The following is a 16,449-nucleotide window of genomic DNA, read 5'->3' as shown; positions in this document are numbered from 1 at the left end:
TTCCTGAAACAAGCAGCTCTTCAATAACTATTTGTTGAATGGATAAATAAATAATAAATGGCAAATGGAAATGTATTCTAAAAGCAACACTAATCTGAATTATTTTCCTAAAAAGTCTGTAGCACTTGAGTCTTCCTTAACTCTGAAAAACTACCAGAAGTAGAACTGAAATTTGCTAGTGAGGTTAACCAACCAAAGATCACCAAGGATGAGACAGCTAGAGAGGAGAACTCCAGCTAAGCAGAGACTGAACTGAAAGCAAGTTAGCCAAGTAGTACCTTTTTTGGCCTGCTTACCTACAACCAGTTTGGAGAATTTCCAAGCAGTAAAATATGAAAAGATTTGAGAACTCTTCCCAAACTCCCAAACAGAGTAGGTAGCCTCACCTACATGATACATGAAGTAGGCCTCTACCACTAAGAACCCCCCATTTTCAGTGTCAGAGCAAGGCCCACTAGGGAAAACCAAACACTGACCTATAACTGTTAGGCAAGCCTATACCAATTACCAATTTAAACTGGTCTAAATTTTCACTTGTAAGTATAAAAACACAATGAAAAATTACCAGATGTTATAAGGATGATCAGGAGCTATCAAGAAAACCAAGAAGACCTCAATGAATTAATATCAGGGCAAGAAAGCACAAAAACCTTTTTTAAAAATTCTAATAAACAACCTCAGTAAGACTCAAGAGAAGATTTGAAACAATATTGCAATAATAAAGCAAGAAAAACTGCTAAAAAAAGGTACAGAAATAATAATACTGAAATCAATTCAACAGTTGAACACTAGAAGGAAAAATGAGGAAAACTGAAATGGTAAATTAAAAGAGTATGCTGAGGAATTTACTCAGAATACAAAATAGAAAAAGAAACTGAAATTGTAAGAGAAAAGATACAATGTAGGAAAAATAGAGCCAGATGATACAATATCCAGTATGACAGATTGAAGCAGATGGAAGAAGAAGTAATTAAAGAAATGATAGAGGGAAAAAAAATTTTGAGATAAAACAGAGCTAAGGAGTATATCAAGGCTGTATATTGTCACCCTGCTTATTTAACTTATATGCAGAGTACATCATGAGAAACGCTGGACTGGAAGAAACACAAGCTGGAATCAAGATTGCCGGGCGAAATATCAGTAACCTTAGATATGAAGATGACACCACCCTTATGGCAGAAAGTGAAGAGGAACTCAAAAGCCTCTTGATGAAAGTGAAAATGGAGAGTGAAAAAGTTGGCTTAAAGCTCAACATTCAGAAAACAAAGATCATGGCATCTGGTCCCATCACTTCATGGGAAATAGATGGGGAAACAGTGGAAACAGTGTCAGACTTTATTTTTGGGGGCTCCAAAATCACTGCAGGTGGTGATTGCAGCCATGAAATTAAAAGACGCTTACTCCTTGGAAGAAAAGTTATGACTGACCTAGACAGTATATTCAAAAGCAGAGACATTACTTTGCCAACAAAGGTCCATCTAGTCAAGGCTATGGTTTTTCCAGTGGTCATGTATGGATGTGAGAGTTGGACTGTGAAGAAGGCTGAGCGTCGAAGAATTGATGCTTTTGAACTGTGGTGTTGGAGAAGACTCTTGAGAGTCCCTTGGACTGCAAGGAGATCCAACCAGTCCATTCTGAAGGAGATCAGCCCTGGGATTTCTTTGGAAGGAATGATGCTAAAGCTGAAATTCCAGTACTTTGGCCACCTCATGTGAAGAGTTGACTCACTGGAAAAGACTCTGATGCTGGGAGGGATTGGGGGCAGGAGGAGAAGGGGACGCCAGAGGATGAGATGGCTGGATGGCATCACTGACTCGATGGATGTGAGTCTGAGTGAACTCCGGGAGTTGGTGATGGGGACAGGGAGGCCTGGCATGCTGATTCATGAGGTCGAAAAGAGTTGGACACGACTGAGCGACTGAACTGAACTGAAGACTTCAAAGTCCCACTAAAGGTCAGTAAGAACAAGGAAAGTAAACACATACCTAGACATATTCAGAAATTTCTGAATTCTAAAAAGAAAAGTTTACAGCTTTGAGAAAAATTAATTAACTACAAAGGAAAGAGAACGAAACAGACATAGCAATATTTAGTTCTGAAAGAACTCCATTCACGTATGAGAGCAAAAGAAAGTTTCAGATATGCAAAGTCTCCATGAGTACACGGCTAAGCTAAGTCGCTTCAGTCGTGTCCGACTCTGTGCGACCCCATAGACGGCAGCCCACTAGGCTCCCCTGTCCCTGGGATTCTCCAGGCAAGAACACTGGAGTGGGTTGCCATTTCCTTCTCCAATGCATGAAAGTGAAAAGTGAAAGTGAAGTCGCTCAGTCGTGTCTGACTTTTAGTGACCCCATAGACTGCAGCCCACCAGGCTCCTCGGTCCATGGGATTTTCCAGGCAAGAGTACTGGAGTGGGTTGCCATTGCCTTCTCCGCCATGAGTACACTGCTGCTGCTGCTAAGTCACTTCAGTCGTGTCCGACTCTGTGCGACCCCATAGATGGCAGCCCACCAGGCTCTGCCATCACTGGGACTCTCCAGGCAAGAACACTGGAGTGGGTTGCCATTTCCTTCTCCACATGAGTACACTACTTATGTACTTATTCTGAAAAACAATTACTAGTGAATGTGTTCCAGTCAGATACACAGTGAATTAGAACAGGGAATTTTAAAAGGCAACTGTGGGGACTTCCCTGGTAGGCCAGTGGCTAAGATTCTGAACTCCCAATGTAGGCAGCCTGGGTTCCATCCCTGGTGAGAGTAGATCTCACGTGCTAGAATTTAAAGATCCTGCATGCAGCAACTAAGACCAAACAACCAAATAAATAATTTTTTTTAAAAACATAGTTGTAGTACAAAAACAGGAGTGGTGGGCAAGCTGGAGCTAAATAATTCTGACAATGTACTTATAAAGATTGAAGCAGATTTTAATAAAGAATTCATAAAATAAGACATACATGAAAAACTGTAATTCAACATACTGTATAGCATTAGGAACTATAGCCATTATCTTGTAATAACTTTTAATTAAGTATGATCTATAAAAATAGTGAATACCTGAAACTAATACTTTAAATCAGCTGCAATTGAAAAAAAGGATAATCTGAAACTAAATTCTAAATTATTTAACAATGTGAAACTAGCAAATAAACTTAAATTTTGATTAAACGTGGTCTTGATAAAGGTGATCATGAATTCTATTTTTAATGCTAATAAATATAAGGTCTGCTGCTAAGCCGCTCCAGTCGTGTCCGACTCTATACGACCCCATAGATGGCAGCCCACCAGGCTCCCCAGTCCCTGGGATTTCCAGGCAAGAACACTGGAGTGGGTTGCCATTTCCTTCTCCAATGCATGAAAGTGAAAAGTGAAAGTGAAGTCTCTCAGTCGTGTCCGACTCTCAGTGATCCCATGGACTGCAGCCTACCAGGCCCCTTCGTCCATGGAATTTTCCAGGCAAGAGTACTGGAGTGGGGTGCCATTGCCTTCTCCAAATATAAGGTCAATCGATTTATTAAAAATGAGTAAAAATACTATTTATACAACTAAAAAGAGCTAACATATATTAAGGGTTTATTCTTAATGTGTCAGGCAGCATTTTAAGGGCTTTACATATAATAATTCATTAATCCTTACAATAACTTCATGACAGAGATCCAGGTACTATCATTGCCCCGGTTTAACTTACAGAAAACAAATGGAGAGACATTCTTAAGTACCTTGCCCATGGTTACTAAGTTTGCAAATGGAGGAGTTAAGATCTGAATCTAAGCTATGAGGCACCCTAGCCCTCTGAACCAGTAGTATGTTCTACTGCTTCTAATTTGAATAGCTTAAAACCTGAATAGTATAAAACCTTCAAACCCCTGGAAGAAGAGAGAAACAAAGCAATCAATCCAGCAAAATTCAAGGAAAAAGAAAAAGTAGCAGGAACACGTACAAATGGAAAATATAAAATAATATATTATGAGGGACTTCTCTGGCAGTCCAAAGCAGGTGGCGCGGGTTTGATTCCTGGTCAGGAAATTAAGATTTTATATGCACACAAAGCAGCAGCACAGCCCAAAAAAAATGAGTAAAGACCAAATATATTGGAACCTTATTAATGACATGGAAACATGAAATATATTGCTGGATGAAGTAAAAATAAGGCACAACAGACAAGTATGTTATGATTCAATCTATATTAAACACACATATTTATAATCTAAATGGACATTTAGGTGTTTTACAATGGGTAGATTACAGAGAACAGAATGTTCATTTAATCTGCAATATTTAAATGTTTACAATAATTATATATAAACTGAAAAGGAGATCCATTTTCTTTAAATAAAAAAGTGTAGATGCTGTCACAAGCACTTATCTTTTCTTAGCTACAATTGGCACATAGCAGGGATTTAACATTTGCTAAATGAATGTATGGCTATCTCTAAGACTGAGGTACCACCTGACTCTATCAGGTCACCATCAAGAGAAGCAAAGAAATAAAACAACACTCAGAATGTTCTTCATAATGTGTTTTTAGCTGCTTACTTAAACACTCATATATTTGTTTCTCTACATGATTTTTAGGCTAACACAACTAGTGGACTGAGCATCAAATGTGTCTTCTGTCTGATAACAAGTTCCCTAAATACATATTATACGAAACCTATGGTGCCAAAGATGCACTTTTATCAAACACCAAGAAACAAAAAACACTTTGAATCAAACTATAGCACATCATCAAAATATCTGATTTCAGAGAAGTTAAAATTTTTAAATGAACATTTCAGAATCAATGAAATATAGCAACATAGCAATTCTCATTCTCAGAAAGTCTAACAGCTATCATTATAATGAACTCTTACTATGTACCAAGTACCATGTTAGTGCTTTTACACATTTTACTCCATTCATTATTCATGGCAGAAGACATTATGAAGAGGTGGCAAGAATACATAGAAGAACTATACAAAAATGATCTTCATGACCCACATAATTATGATGGTGTGATCACTCACCTAGAGCCAGACATCCTGGAATGTGAAATCAAGTGGGCCTTAGAAAGCATCACTACGAACAAGGCTAGTGGAGGTGATGGAATTCCAGTTGAGCTATTTCAAATCCTGAAAGATGATGCTGTGATGCACTCAAAGATGACTGCTGCACTCAATATGCCAGCAAATTTGGAAAACTCAGCAGTGGCCACAGGACTAGAAAAGGTCAGTTTTCATTCCAATCCCAGAAAGGCAATGCCAAAGAATGTTCAAACTACCGCACAATCGCACTCATCTCACACGCTAGTAAAGCAATGCTCAAAATTCTCCAAGCCAGGCTTCAGAAGTACATGAACTGTAAACTTCCAGATGTTCAAGCTGGATTTAGAAAAGGCAAAGGAACCAGAGATCAAATTGTCAACATTCGTTGGATCATCAAAAAGCAAGAAAGTTCCAGAAAAACATCTATTTCTGCTTTACTGACTATGCCAAAGCCTTTGACTGTGTGGATCACAATAAACTGTGGAAAATTCTGAAAGAGATGGGAATACCAGACCACCTGACCTGCCTCTTGAGAAACAGATATGCAGGTCAGGAAGCAACAGTTAGAACTGGACATGGAAAAACAGACTGGTTCCAAAAGGTCAAGGCTATTGTCACCCTGCTTATTTAACTTCTATGCAGAGTACATCATGAAAAAGACTGGCCTGGATGATGCAGATGACACCACCCTTATGGCAGAAAGCAAAGAAGAACTAAAAAGCCTCTTGATGAAAGTGAAAGAGGAGAGTGAAAAAGTTGGCTTAAAGCTCAACATTCAGAAAACTAAGATCATGGCATCTGGTCCCATCACTTCATGGGAAATAGATGGGGAAACAGTGGAAACAGTGAAATAATTTATTTTTTGGGGCTCCAAAATCACTGCAGATGGTGACTGCAGCCATGAAATGAAAAGACGCTTGCTCATTGGAAGAAAAGTTATGACCAACCTAGACAGCATATTCAAAAGCAGAGACGTTACTTTGCCAAAAAAGGTCTGTCTAGTCAAGGCTATGGTTTTTCTAGTAGTCATGTATGGATGTGAGTGTTGGCCTATAAAGAAAGCTGAGGGCCGAAGAATTGATGCTTTTGAACTGTGGTGTTGGAGAAGACAATTGAGAATCCTTTGGACTGCAAGGAAATCCAACCAGTCCATCCTAAAGGAAATCAGTCCTGAATATTCACTGGAAGGTCTGATGTTGAAGCTGAAACTCCAATACTTTGGCCACCTGATGTGAAGAACTGACTCATTTGAAAAGACCCTGATGCTGGGAAAGATTGAAGGCAGGAGGAGAAAGGGACAACAGAGGATGAGATGGTTGGATGGTATCACCGGCTCAATGGACTTGAGTTTGTGTAAACTCCAGAAGTTGGTGATGGACAGTGAGGCCTGGCGTACTGCAGTCCATGGGTTGCAAAGAGTCGGACACGATTGAGCGACTGAACTGACTGATTCTTCATGGAAACCTTATGAGACAGATGCTGTCATCATTCTCATTTTACAGGTAGGGAAACAAGGCTCAGAGAGGCTAAAAAAAAAAAAAGAAAAAAACCTGTCTATAATCAAACAAGGAGTAAGTAGAAAGGTCAAGATTTGAACAAAGTAGTCTCACAGCACCAGATAGTCTCAAAATTTGTCTTTACTGCCTAAGACAAAGCACTAATCCCTTCAGAAGAGAAAACAAAATGGTTCAGGCGTGAAATTCTTAAAGAAATCTATCAGGGATCATATAGTACACTTTGTTGCCAGATGAAATCCTATATTCTGCTGTAGGAAATGGAGAGCCACTGAGGGGTTTTGCCAGGGATCTAATATGATATAAGAATGGAATTTGGAATATCTCAAGAAATAAAGAGCTTGCAATATCCCTTAGGTGAAAAGTAACACTGCAAGTGTTAGTCTCCAGTCGTGCCTGACTCTCTGTGACCCTACGGACTGTAGTCTACCAGATTCCTCTGTCCGTGAGATTTCCCAGGCAGGAATACTGGAGTGGGTTGCCATTTTCTTCTCCAGGGGATCTTCTCGACCCAGGGATCGAACCCAGGTCTCCTGCATTGCAGATGGAATCTTTACTGTCTGAGCCACCAGGGAAGCCCATCCCATAGGTAATCTTTCCTAAATATAATTTCATGCATCATTAACCTTGGTGAGATTTCTGAATGTATTTTTAGGTGTCCTTAAAAGGACTGGGCGACCCTTTTTTTGCCAACCACACATCTTACCCTCGAGCAGTCCGTGCTGTTACTATAAGTTGCAGGGCTTTGGCCTGCAGCCTCATGTGATGGATAATCACCACCTGCTTATTCTCCACGCCACTATACATGAACTCCATTTTGTAGGTTTCTTCCATGATCTATAAGGAAAACAGCAGCACAGAATTCTGAGTGAAACCAGATCTGACCAGAGTTTTTTTTTAAGGCCTAAGCTTTAATTCTGATCTGAGATTTTTAAGTGCCTATGTTTATGGAAATTGATATAATTTCAGAGAAATTAATATTCATGTTAACAGAAATTTTTAAGTCTTGTGAAAAGAGAATTACTTTGTCAATTAAAATAACAAAGTCATCTGGTAATATTATTCAGTTGATGACATAAAGATATGAAAGTTTACACACTTAGATAAAACTGTAAAGCACTGCTTGTAACTCTAAAGCAAATTCACTTCGCGTGGCAGCAAATGGATATATATAGAAACGTAATCTTCAAGAAAGGCCCTCAAGAGTTTAGTATCAGAAACCATTACCCAGCTGTTAGTCATCTAGTCTGCTCCATGAGCTGGGTCTGTCAGAGGGATTTTACAGAGGGAATCAGTGCAGAAAACAGTATCTGTGACCTCAGCTCAAGCCCAGTGCATCTTAAGCTCTTATTCTATTCTATCCAAGGCAGCGACTCCCTCTAATGATGTTTCTCTTTCCCTTCTGTGGTTTTTGAAGGCACTGAGTCGGAAAAATGACTCCAGGTTCTCCTACAACTGACAGTAAGGTATATTTCCTAATAACACAGTGCCTCAGTTTCCCTAACTATAAACGCAGAAGAAACAGCACCAACATAGTAAAATTTAAAGGATTAAATGGGGCGTGGAAGGTGCTTAACACAGTAACTATCACATGAAAGCGCAGTACTAGTCACTCAGTCGTGTCTGACTCTTTGTGACCCATGGACTGCAGCCCGCCAGCCTCCTCCGTCCACCCGATTCTCCAGGTAAGAATACTGGAGTGGGTTGCCATTTCCTTCTCCAGGGGATCTTCTTGATCCAAGAATCGAACCTAGGTTTCCCATCTTGCAGGCAGACTCTACATCTGAGCCACCAGGGAGCCCACCTGTCGCATGGAAATGGTAATTCCTTTCTCTCTTCCAGATTACTGCTTCCTGGTCCCATCCCTCCCAACATGGCCCATCTCCAGTCTGCAGTCATTAAGTTCTACTCCCCTACAAGCCACATGGTAGGTCTGAGAGGGGGACTAGATTAGAGATCAAGCAGAATAGTGGAAAGAAAACAGACTCTGGGTATCAGAGGATCTGAGGTCAAGTCTCTGATTTACTACCTATAGCTCTCTGACTATAACCTTGCTGAGTGCTGTTTCATCTGTAAAATGGACTCAATACTTACTCCTACCTAATGGGGTGTGTGTGTGTGTGTGTGTGTGTGTGGACTCAATACTTATTCCTACCTAATGGGGTGTGTGTGTGTGTGCACACGCACGCCATGCAGCTTTCAGGATCTTAGTTCTCTGACCAGGGACTGAACCTGTGCCCCCTTTAGTGAAAGCACAGAGTCCTAACCATTGGACTGCCAGGGAAGTTCCACCGAATGAGATTATTAGGAGGATTAAGTAAAATAGACTTGAAATCATTTAGTGAACTATAATGTAACAGTCATAGTCACCATCATTATCTTCCAATTGGGTCATAGTTAGTCATATACAAACTTACTGTTAGGAAGGCATGACCCAGAAGAGCAAATGCCATTACCCAAAAATGAAGGGAAATTGCTCAAAACTAGGAAGGAAGACACTTAAGGCAAGTAAAATTAAATTCTACTTAATGAACTGAGGAGAAACATAAGGACCTTTAAATATTCAAGAGATGGTTAAAGAAATGAGAGAGATGGTACAGGCTGAAATTATAAACAACCTCGAAATGAGTTCAGCTACATTTTCAGATGACAGACTCATGATATTATTATTCAATTTTAGCATATCTGAAATTTGTTGTTGTTTAGTCACCAAATTGTGTCCAACTCTTTTGTAATCGCATGGATTACCAGGCTCCTATAGCCCACCAAGCTCCTCTGTCCATGTGATTGCCCACGCAAGAATACTGGAGTAGGTTGCCATTTCCTTCTCCAGGGGATCTTCCCTACCCAGGGATCAAACCCACATCGCCTTCATTGGCAGACAGATTCTTTACCACTGAGCCAACAGAGAAGTCCCCATTTCTGAAATACAAATTAATATTTTAGAACACAAAAGAAATCTTAGAAATCAGAGAGATTAAGTAACTTGCTCTTTATCACTTAGCAAATTAGAGGCAGACATGGGAACAGAACCAAAGCCCCCTGACTCGAAAGCCGGTGCTGTGTCCCCTAATTATGCTGCTCCTCGTATCACTATCTTCTGTCACAGGCTGGAAGTGGGGAGCCACAGCAGAGCCTTGTGAAGTCCTCTGACTCTAACTAACTTAGAGAACACAATTTCTGGACAAATACCTATCTGAGGAGAAGGTCTCAATAAGCTTACCTGTTTTGCTGCTGCTGAGGCCAAATCACTCTGCTTCAAATATAAAGGGGCGGCCACATTCCACAGCTTTTCCTGCAGGGCCTAACAAGTCAGCAGAGGATAGAACCAGAGGTCATAAAGACTGCATATCATTTGAGACTTTAGAGTTCATTTTACTTTGAAAATTTACTGTGATCAAGACCCCCTCTCAGTCTTACTCTTTTAAGCCAAAGTAGAGACCAATGATTTGGGCCAAATGCAATCCTCCCCCATTCAATTCGTGGCCCAAAGACCCCATGCCCAGACCATAGCTTTGCAAGCAAAGTGCAGGAGACATGAAGGCCTTATCACAATGTCCAGGCAAGCTAGGCTTCTGAGGTCTGGGACCTCCTGATCTCAAAGCCCATGGACTACCCTGACAGCCCAGACCCTTCTTCCTTGACTTGATTCCTTTTTCTTTGCTCTATGCTCACTATCTGTGAATACCCCTATCACCTGACCAACATACTCAAATAAAAAATCAAGATTTCCTAGATTCCTCGCTAACTCTCCATATTCAAAACTATCACTTATAGCCACGAATTTTACCTTTCATCTCTCTCCTCTCCTATCCATCCATATGGCATCTCATCTAAACCTCTGCTATAGTCTCTTATTTTCACAGTCCTTCTTAATTATAGACATAATGACAGTTCAGAAAACCTAGACTTACACTGTCCAATAGAAATGTAACATAAGCCATGGATGTGATTTTACATTTCCTAGTAGTTACATCTTTGAAATTTAAAAAAAAAGACAGAAAAATAACAATAACCAAAAAATGTAAAAAGAGACAGGTGAAATTAATTTATCAATACAATTTATTTAACCCAGGATATACACTATGCAATCAATAGTTTAAAAATTATTAACGAGATAGTTCACATTTTTTCATACTAAGTCTAAGAAATCCAGTGTGTATTTACACTTACAGCACATCTCAATATGAACATTTAAAGTGCTTAACATTTACATGTACCTAGTGACTATCAGACAGCAGCAAGTCTGGAGTATTAACATAGAAATTTTTAAATTATACTACTAAATCACACTACCACTAACAGAGTTACTGTTTTCGAATATTTGCTTCCAATAATTTCTCATATACATGTTTTTTATATAGTTGTAGTTGTAGAAATCAGAGTAATTTTGTATGCTTTTTGGGGTGTGTGTGCGCTAAGTCACCTCAGTCATGTCTGACTCTTTGAAATCCTATGGACTGTAGCCCACCAGGCTTCTCTGTCCATGGAATTTTTCAGGCAAGAATACTGAAGTGGGTTGCCATTTCCTCCTCCAGGGGATCTTCCTGACCTAGGGATCGAACCTGTGCCTCTTAGGACTCCAGCATTGGCAGGTGGGTTCTTTACCACTAGCGCCACCTGGGAAGCATTTGGGTATATAACATTATATCACATTTTGAAGTAATCTCTTCTCTTTTACTACTAAAGAAAAGTAGATTCTTTTCGAAGGCCTTTTGGTATTCCAATGCAGAAGATAGCAAGCCAAGGAAGAAGGAAGAAGACCAATGTTGACATGGCACTCACTATGTACCAGACAATAGACCAAGGGTTTTCACATGCTGCTTGCTACCAATTCTTACCTGGGTAGAGTAATTATTAGCCTTGTTTTATAGAAACTTATGCTTCCCTGGTGGCTCCAATGGTAAAGCGTCTGCCTGCAGTGCAGGAGACCTGGGTTTGATTCCTGGGTCGGGAAGATCCCCTGGAGAAGAAAATGGCAATCCACTCCAGCACTCTTGCCTGGAAAATCCCATGGACGGAGGAGCCTGGTAGGCTGCAGTCCATGGGGTCGCTAGGAGTTGGACACAACTGAGCGACTTCACTTTCACTTTCTATAGAAACTTGGAAAAGCCAAATAACTGTGCAAAGGGACATAAAGGAACTTTTGGGGATAATGGAAATGTTCTACATCTTAACTGTGCTAGTGGTTACAAAGATATATATATTTGAATGAATCTATCTAGCCAATTTAGGACTGTTTAAATCCCAACCTACTTTAGTGTACACATCCATTTTCACATGTATACATACACCTAATCACCCTAAAATCACATATCTTACAGTGGCTAATAATTTCTGACTCCTTCATTTATTCTGACTTTGGTCAAATATCACTAACAGCTTTGAAGACTAACAACACTTAGAACTAAAGCCAAGGTAAAGTTTTATCAAGTGAGAGGGCTCTCCAAAATCAGACGTTTGAATTAACAGCAGAACTCTGCTGCAGAAGCTGACAGCTGTTGAGCTAGTTTAACTGGTTTTCAACTCAGTAAACTGAAACAGCCTTTTGGTACTAACTTGCTACACACACACATACATATATATACATGTAATCTAACTACCTACTATGAAATGCCAGCAAGTTGGCCCTTTTAAGAGCAATGAAATCAACCTTTGACTGATTTGACTTTGACAAAATGAAATTAGCATTACAAAAATATATATGTTTATATAAGATCTTTGCTAATCAGATTATTTAAAAACACTTAAAATCCTTGGGATTCTAATGCAACTGATTATCCAATCTGCTCCAATTATATAATGAAAGAATTCTCCCAAATTAAAAAATTAAAATTCCTATATAAGTTAACAATTCTTTAATTAGAGACAAATGTAATCATACTTCAGAGTACATAATTTCCCCATTGCTAAGCAGTTGCATAAGACCATATATTTTTCCACTTAAGGCCTCAAACACTGCTGAATCCATTAAAGCACATTCTTAGCATCGTATTCAAGAACAAAATGGATTCAAACTAACCTTAATGAGAAGAAGTTGACACCTAAGATAGGTAGCAGAGAAGTCAGCTACTCCCGCCAATTCAGACTGAAGTTCTCCAAGCCTTTGCAGATCCCTGCCATAAATAAAACCCCAAGTCAAACAGAGAATAAGGATAATGACAACAATTAAAGATCATGTCAAAAGCATTTACCATTTTATACCTAGTAAATTGATTAAAAAAAATTTAAATGACAGAACCCAGTCTGAAGTGGTTATAATGAAACTGGTTCACTTACATTTTGATAGCAGTTTAAGTTGATATAATTCTTCTGGAAAGTAAAACCAAAAGGCATACATATAATCAAATAATTTGATAAGTAGTTTTATCCTGAGAGATAGCAGGGAAATATTATCCTGAGAGATAGCAGGGAAATATTCAAAACAAATGAAATGTTTTATGCCCCACAATATTCACTGTTGTATGGACTATTACAGTAAAACACAGTAATTATTTAAATAGTTAATGGTAGAGGAATTATTAAATAAATTACTGTACATCCAGTCAATGGAATATAAGGTATATGATCTCAATTATATAAAAACTATACACACACACACGAAAAAGACAGCAAACTGTTTTCTGGATAGAGGAATTAGGGTGTTTTTATTGCCTTCTCCCAACTATGCTTTATTTTCCAAATGTTTTATACAATGGACAAGTATGTTTTATATCATCAGAAAAAAATTTTTTTAAGTATTGTAGTGGGCTCTATTGGCTGCCTACCTAATTCATGCTCTGCTGCTGCTGCTAAGTCGCTTCAGTCGTGTCCGACTCTGTGCGACCCCATAGACAGCAGCCCAAGAGGCTCCCCCATCCCTGGGATTTCCCAAGCAAGAACACTGGAGTGGGTTGCCATTTCCTCCTCCAATGCACGAAAGTGAAAAGTGAAAGTGAAGTCGCTCAGTTGTGTCCAACTCTTAGCAACCCCATGGACGGCAGCCTACCAGGCTTCTCAGTCCATGGGATTTTCCAGGCAAGAGTACTGGAGTGGGTTGCTATTGCCTTTTCCGAATTTATGCTCTACTTCTTCCTAATAATGTGAACCCTTCCTACTTCCTACTAAGTGAACCCTGATTTTGTTCAAGAGATGTCCCCAAACCTAGTTCTAGGTAGAGTACAACTGGATTAAACCAATTGGTACATGTCATCTCCCTGGTTATGTGACCTTATCAGTCCTACTTGGAAGGAAAGGATTTATTATTTTTTTTCTGGCTGTGATGTGTGGCATGCAGCAATCTTAGTTCCTGACCAGGGATCAAACCTGTGCCTCCTGCAGTGGAAGAATGGAGCCCTAACCACTGGGATCCCCCCGGAAATTCCCTGGAAGGACTCTTATTTGAAACGTGAAGCACGTTTGATGGTGGTCTCCGAATCACTCATGCTCCCTCTTTCTCTCACTAAACTGAACAAGAATGTTTTATAGTCCTGATTACCAATGGCAGCCATACTGCAACTCTAAAAGAAAAAAGCCTTGGGATAAAGCAAGTGTTAAGGACAAGAAAAATCCAAAGAGGCAGAGAGAAACTGGGTCCTTAATGATATAAATGAACTACTTAACCATACCATACTTAGAACTAACAATCCATCTCAAGAAAATTCATAGAAAGCTGCCTGTTTTCTTAAGGTCCATATCAAGATTTCATATAGTAATCGTAACTGTGGGAAACCTAAAGATTTGGCTAATGAGAGAAGTTAACTCTTTCAGAGCTGCCATAATATATCATGTTTCAGAGCAGCCTATACAAAACTGTCCACTGGACTAAGTCTCTCCCTCTTATCTTGGGCAACTTTCTGATAGCTAGTGCTGCCTCCCTGGTACCAAAAAGGAGATGCCCCGGAAAGGGGTGAAGAGAGAATTATTTCCAAAGTGACTGAATAAACTGGGGTCTGGGGCTTACACTATTGTCTCTGAGTTTTGGTGGTTTGAGCTGATCCTGGAGAGCCTGTTCATGTGTGGAAATCTATCACAATGAATGGCAAGACCCTGTACTAGCAAACCACACCTGTAAAATGCTATTTTGGTGGCCAGCTGGTCTCTCCCTTTTTGCACCACTAACATCTATCTTGCAAAAGATGGCTCTGAATCATTCTACTTTGGAACCATATGATCTACAGACAGATTCTGCCTTCTCTTACATTACAGAGAACACTGACCAGCTGACTATACATTAGCTGACCGTTCCCAAGTGTTAAGTCATTCTACCATCCTTGAACTGTAACGATTATTCTGAGTTGCACAAAATAAGATGCAACCCAACTAGCTACAGGAAATCTGAACTATTATACAAACAAAAATAGAAAATTTCTAGCCCTGCTCAAAACATTCTGTGTCCCAGTGTTTCCTCCCTATATCTTTTTATGCCCACAATCCTTAGGAAGCCTCAGTTCAGACATTCATTAGGAGACTACGGACTCGTTAATGAAAAAGGTACAAAAAGCACCGTCTATGTGTACTGTACTAGGTGTGACGGGTGTTTCCTTACTTGAGCACATTTAATCCTTACAACGTGAACTGCAATTACAGGCATACATCAGAAAATCCTGGGTTCAGTTCCAAACCACCACAAATAAAGCAAACATCACAATAAAGTTAGGCATGCAAACTCTTTCCCCATACACATAAAAGTTATGTTTATACCACACCGGAGGTTACTAAGTGAACAACAGCACTGTGTCTAAGAAAACAGTAGAAGTACCTTAATTTAAAAACAATTTTTGTTAAAAAATGCTAACCATCATCAGAGACTTCAGCAAGCTATAATCTTTTTGCAATAGTTACATTAAAGATCACTGATCACAAATGACCATAACAAATATGATAATAATGAAAAAGTCTTAAATATTGTGAGAATTACCAGAATGTGAAGAGATACAAAATGAGCAAATAATGCTAGAAAAATGACACTGACAGACTTGCTTGACACAAGCTGCTGTGGAGTTTCGCCCCCTCCCCCAGCCCATTTTTCTTGATGAATCTGGCTAAAGATTTATCGATTTTGTTTATTTTATCAAAGGGATAAAATAAAAAGCTTTTGGAATTTCACTGGTGGTACAGTTGGTAAGAGTCTGCCTGTCAATGCAGGGGACCCAGATGGGTTCAATCCCTGGTCCAGGAAGATTCCACATGCTGCCGAGCAACTCAGCCCAGGGCCACAACCACTGAAACCCCTGTACCCAGCGCCCAGGCTCCACAACCAGAAAAGCCACTGCAGTGAGAATCCTAGGCACTGCAACTAGAGAAGCCCTTGCTCTCTGCAAGTAGGGAAAGTCTGAGTGTAGCAATGCAGACCCAATGCAACCGAAAATAAAATAATAAAAAAAAGAACCAGCTTTTAATTCCATCAGCCTTTTCTATTGTTCTTTTAGTCTCTTATTTATTTCTGCTGTGATTTTATGATTTCTCTCCTACTAACTTTGGGTTTTGTTTGTCCTTCTTTCTATCATTGCTTTAGGTGTAAACTTGGGTCATCTGAGATTTTTCTTGGTTCTTGAGTTAAGACTGTATCACTGTAAACTTCCCTCTAAGGACTGCTTTTGCTACATCCATAGGTTCTAGATTGTCAGGTTTTCATTTTCATTTTACTCCAGGTATTTTTTACCTTTCCTGTTTGATTTGAAACAAGTCTTTAGATTTTAAACCTCACTGTACTAGATCTTTCATATCATACACTGTTTATCCAGAAACAGAGCAGTGTGTTGACAGAAGGACTCTAACAACCTAGGCTCTAGTCTAGGCCTTTGCTGTTCCTTGCCTTTGACAGTTTCCTCCCTTCCTCACTTGACAAATTTATATTCATTCTTCTGGTCACTGCTTAAGCCATGAATGGAAGGGTTAAGCCCTGCTTCCATCTTTTAGAAAACCCTGTAC

The 16,449-nt window shown here is 39.5% G+C and overlaps 1 protein-coding gene across 1 annotated transcript in view; it reads right to left on the bottom strand.

Moving 5' to 3' along the window:
* The window catches only part of INTS4 (integrator complex subunit 4), a 108,254-nt gene that overhangs the window by 14,861 nt on the left and 76,944 nt on the right, over positions 1 to 16,449 (bottom strand). The window contains exons 16-18 of the mRNA NM_001110065.2: positions 12,560 to 12,653; positions 9,761 to 9,841; positions 7,244 to 7,374 (exon numbers count right to left, since the gene is read on the bottom strand). Coding sequence (NP_001103535.2) covers positions 7,244 to 7,374; positions 9,761 to 9,841; positions 12,560 to 12,653 — 306 coding nt within the window. The remainder of the gene's footprint in view (positions 1 to 7,243; positions 7,375 to 9,760; positions 9,842 to 12,559; positions 12,654 to 16,449) is intronic.

Source organism: Bos taurus, chromosome 29 (assembly GCF_002263795.3).
Source record: "Bos taurus isolate L1 Dominette 01449 registration number 42190680 breed Hereford chromosome 29, ARS-UCD2.0, whole genome shotgun sequence".
Taxonomy (NCBI): Eukaryota; Metazoa; Chordata; class Mammalia; order Artiodactyla; family Bovidae; genus Bos; species Bos taurus.
Note: the sequence above shows the minus strand (reverse complement) of the source record. Positions and strands in the feature narration are given on the sequence as shown.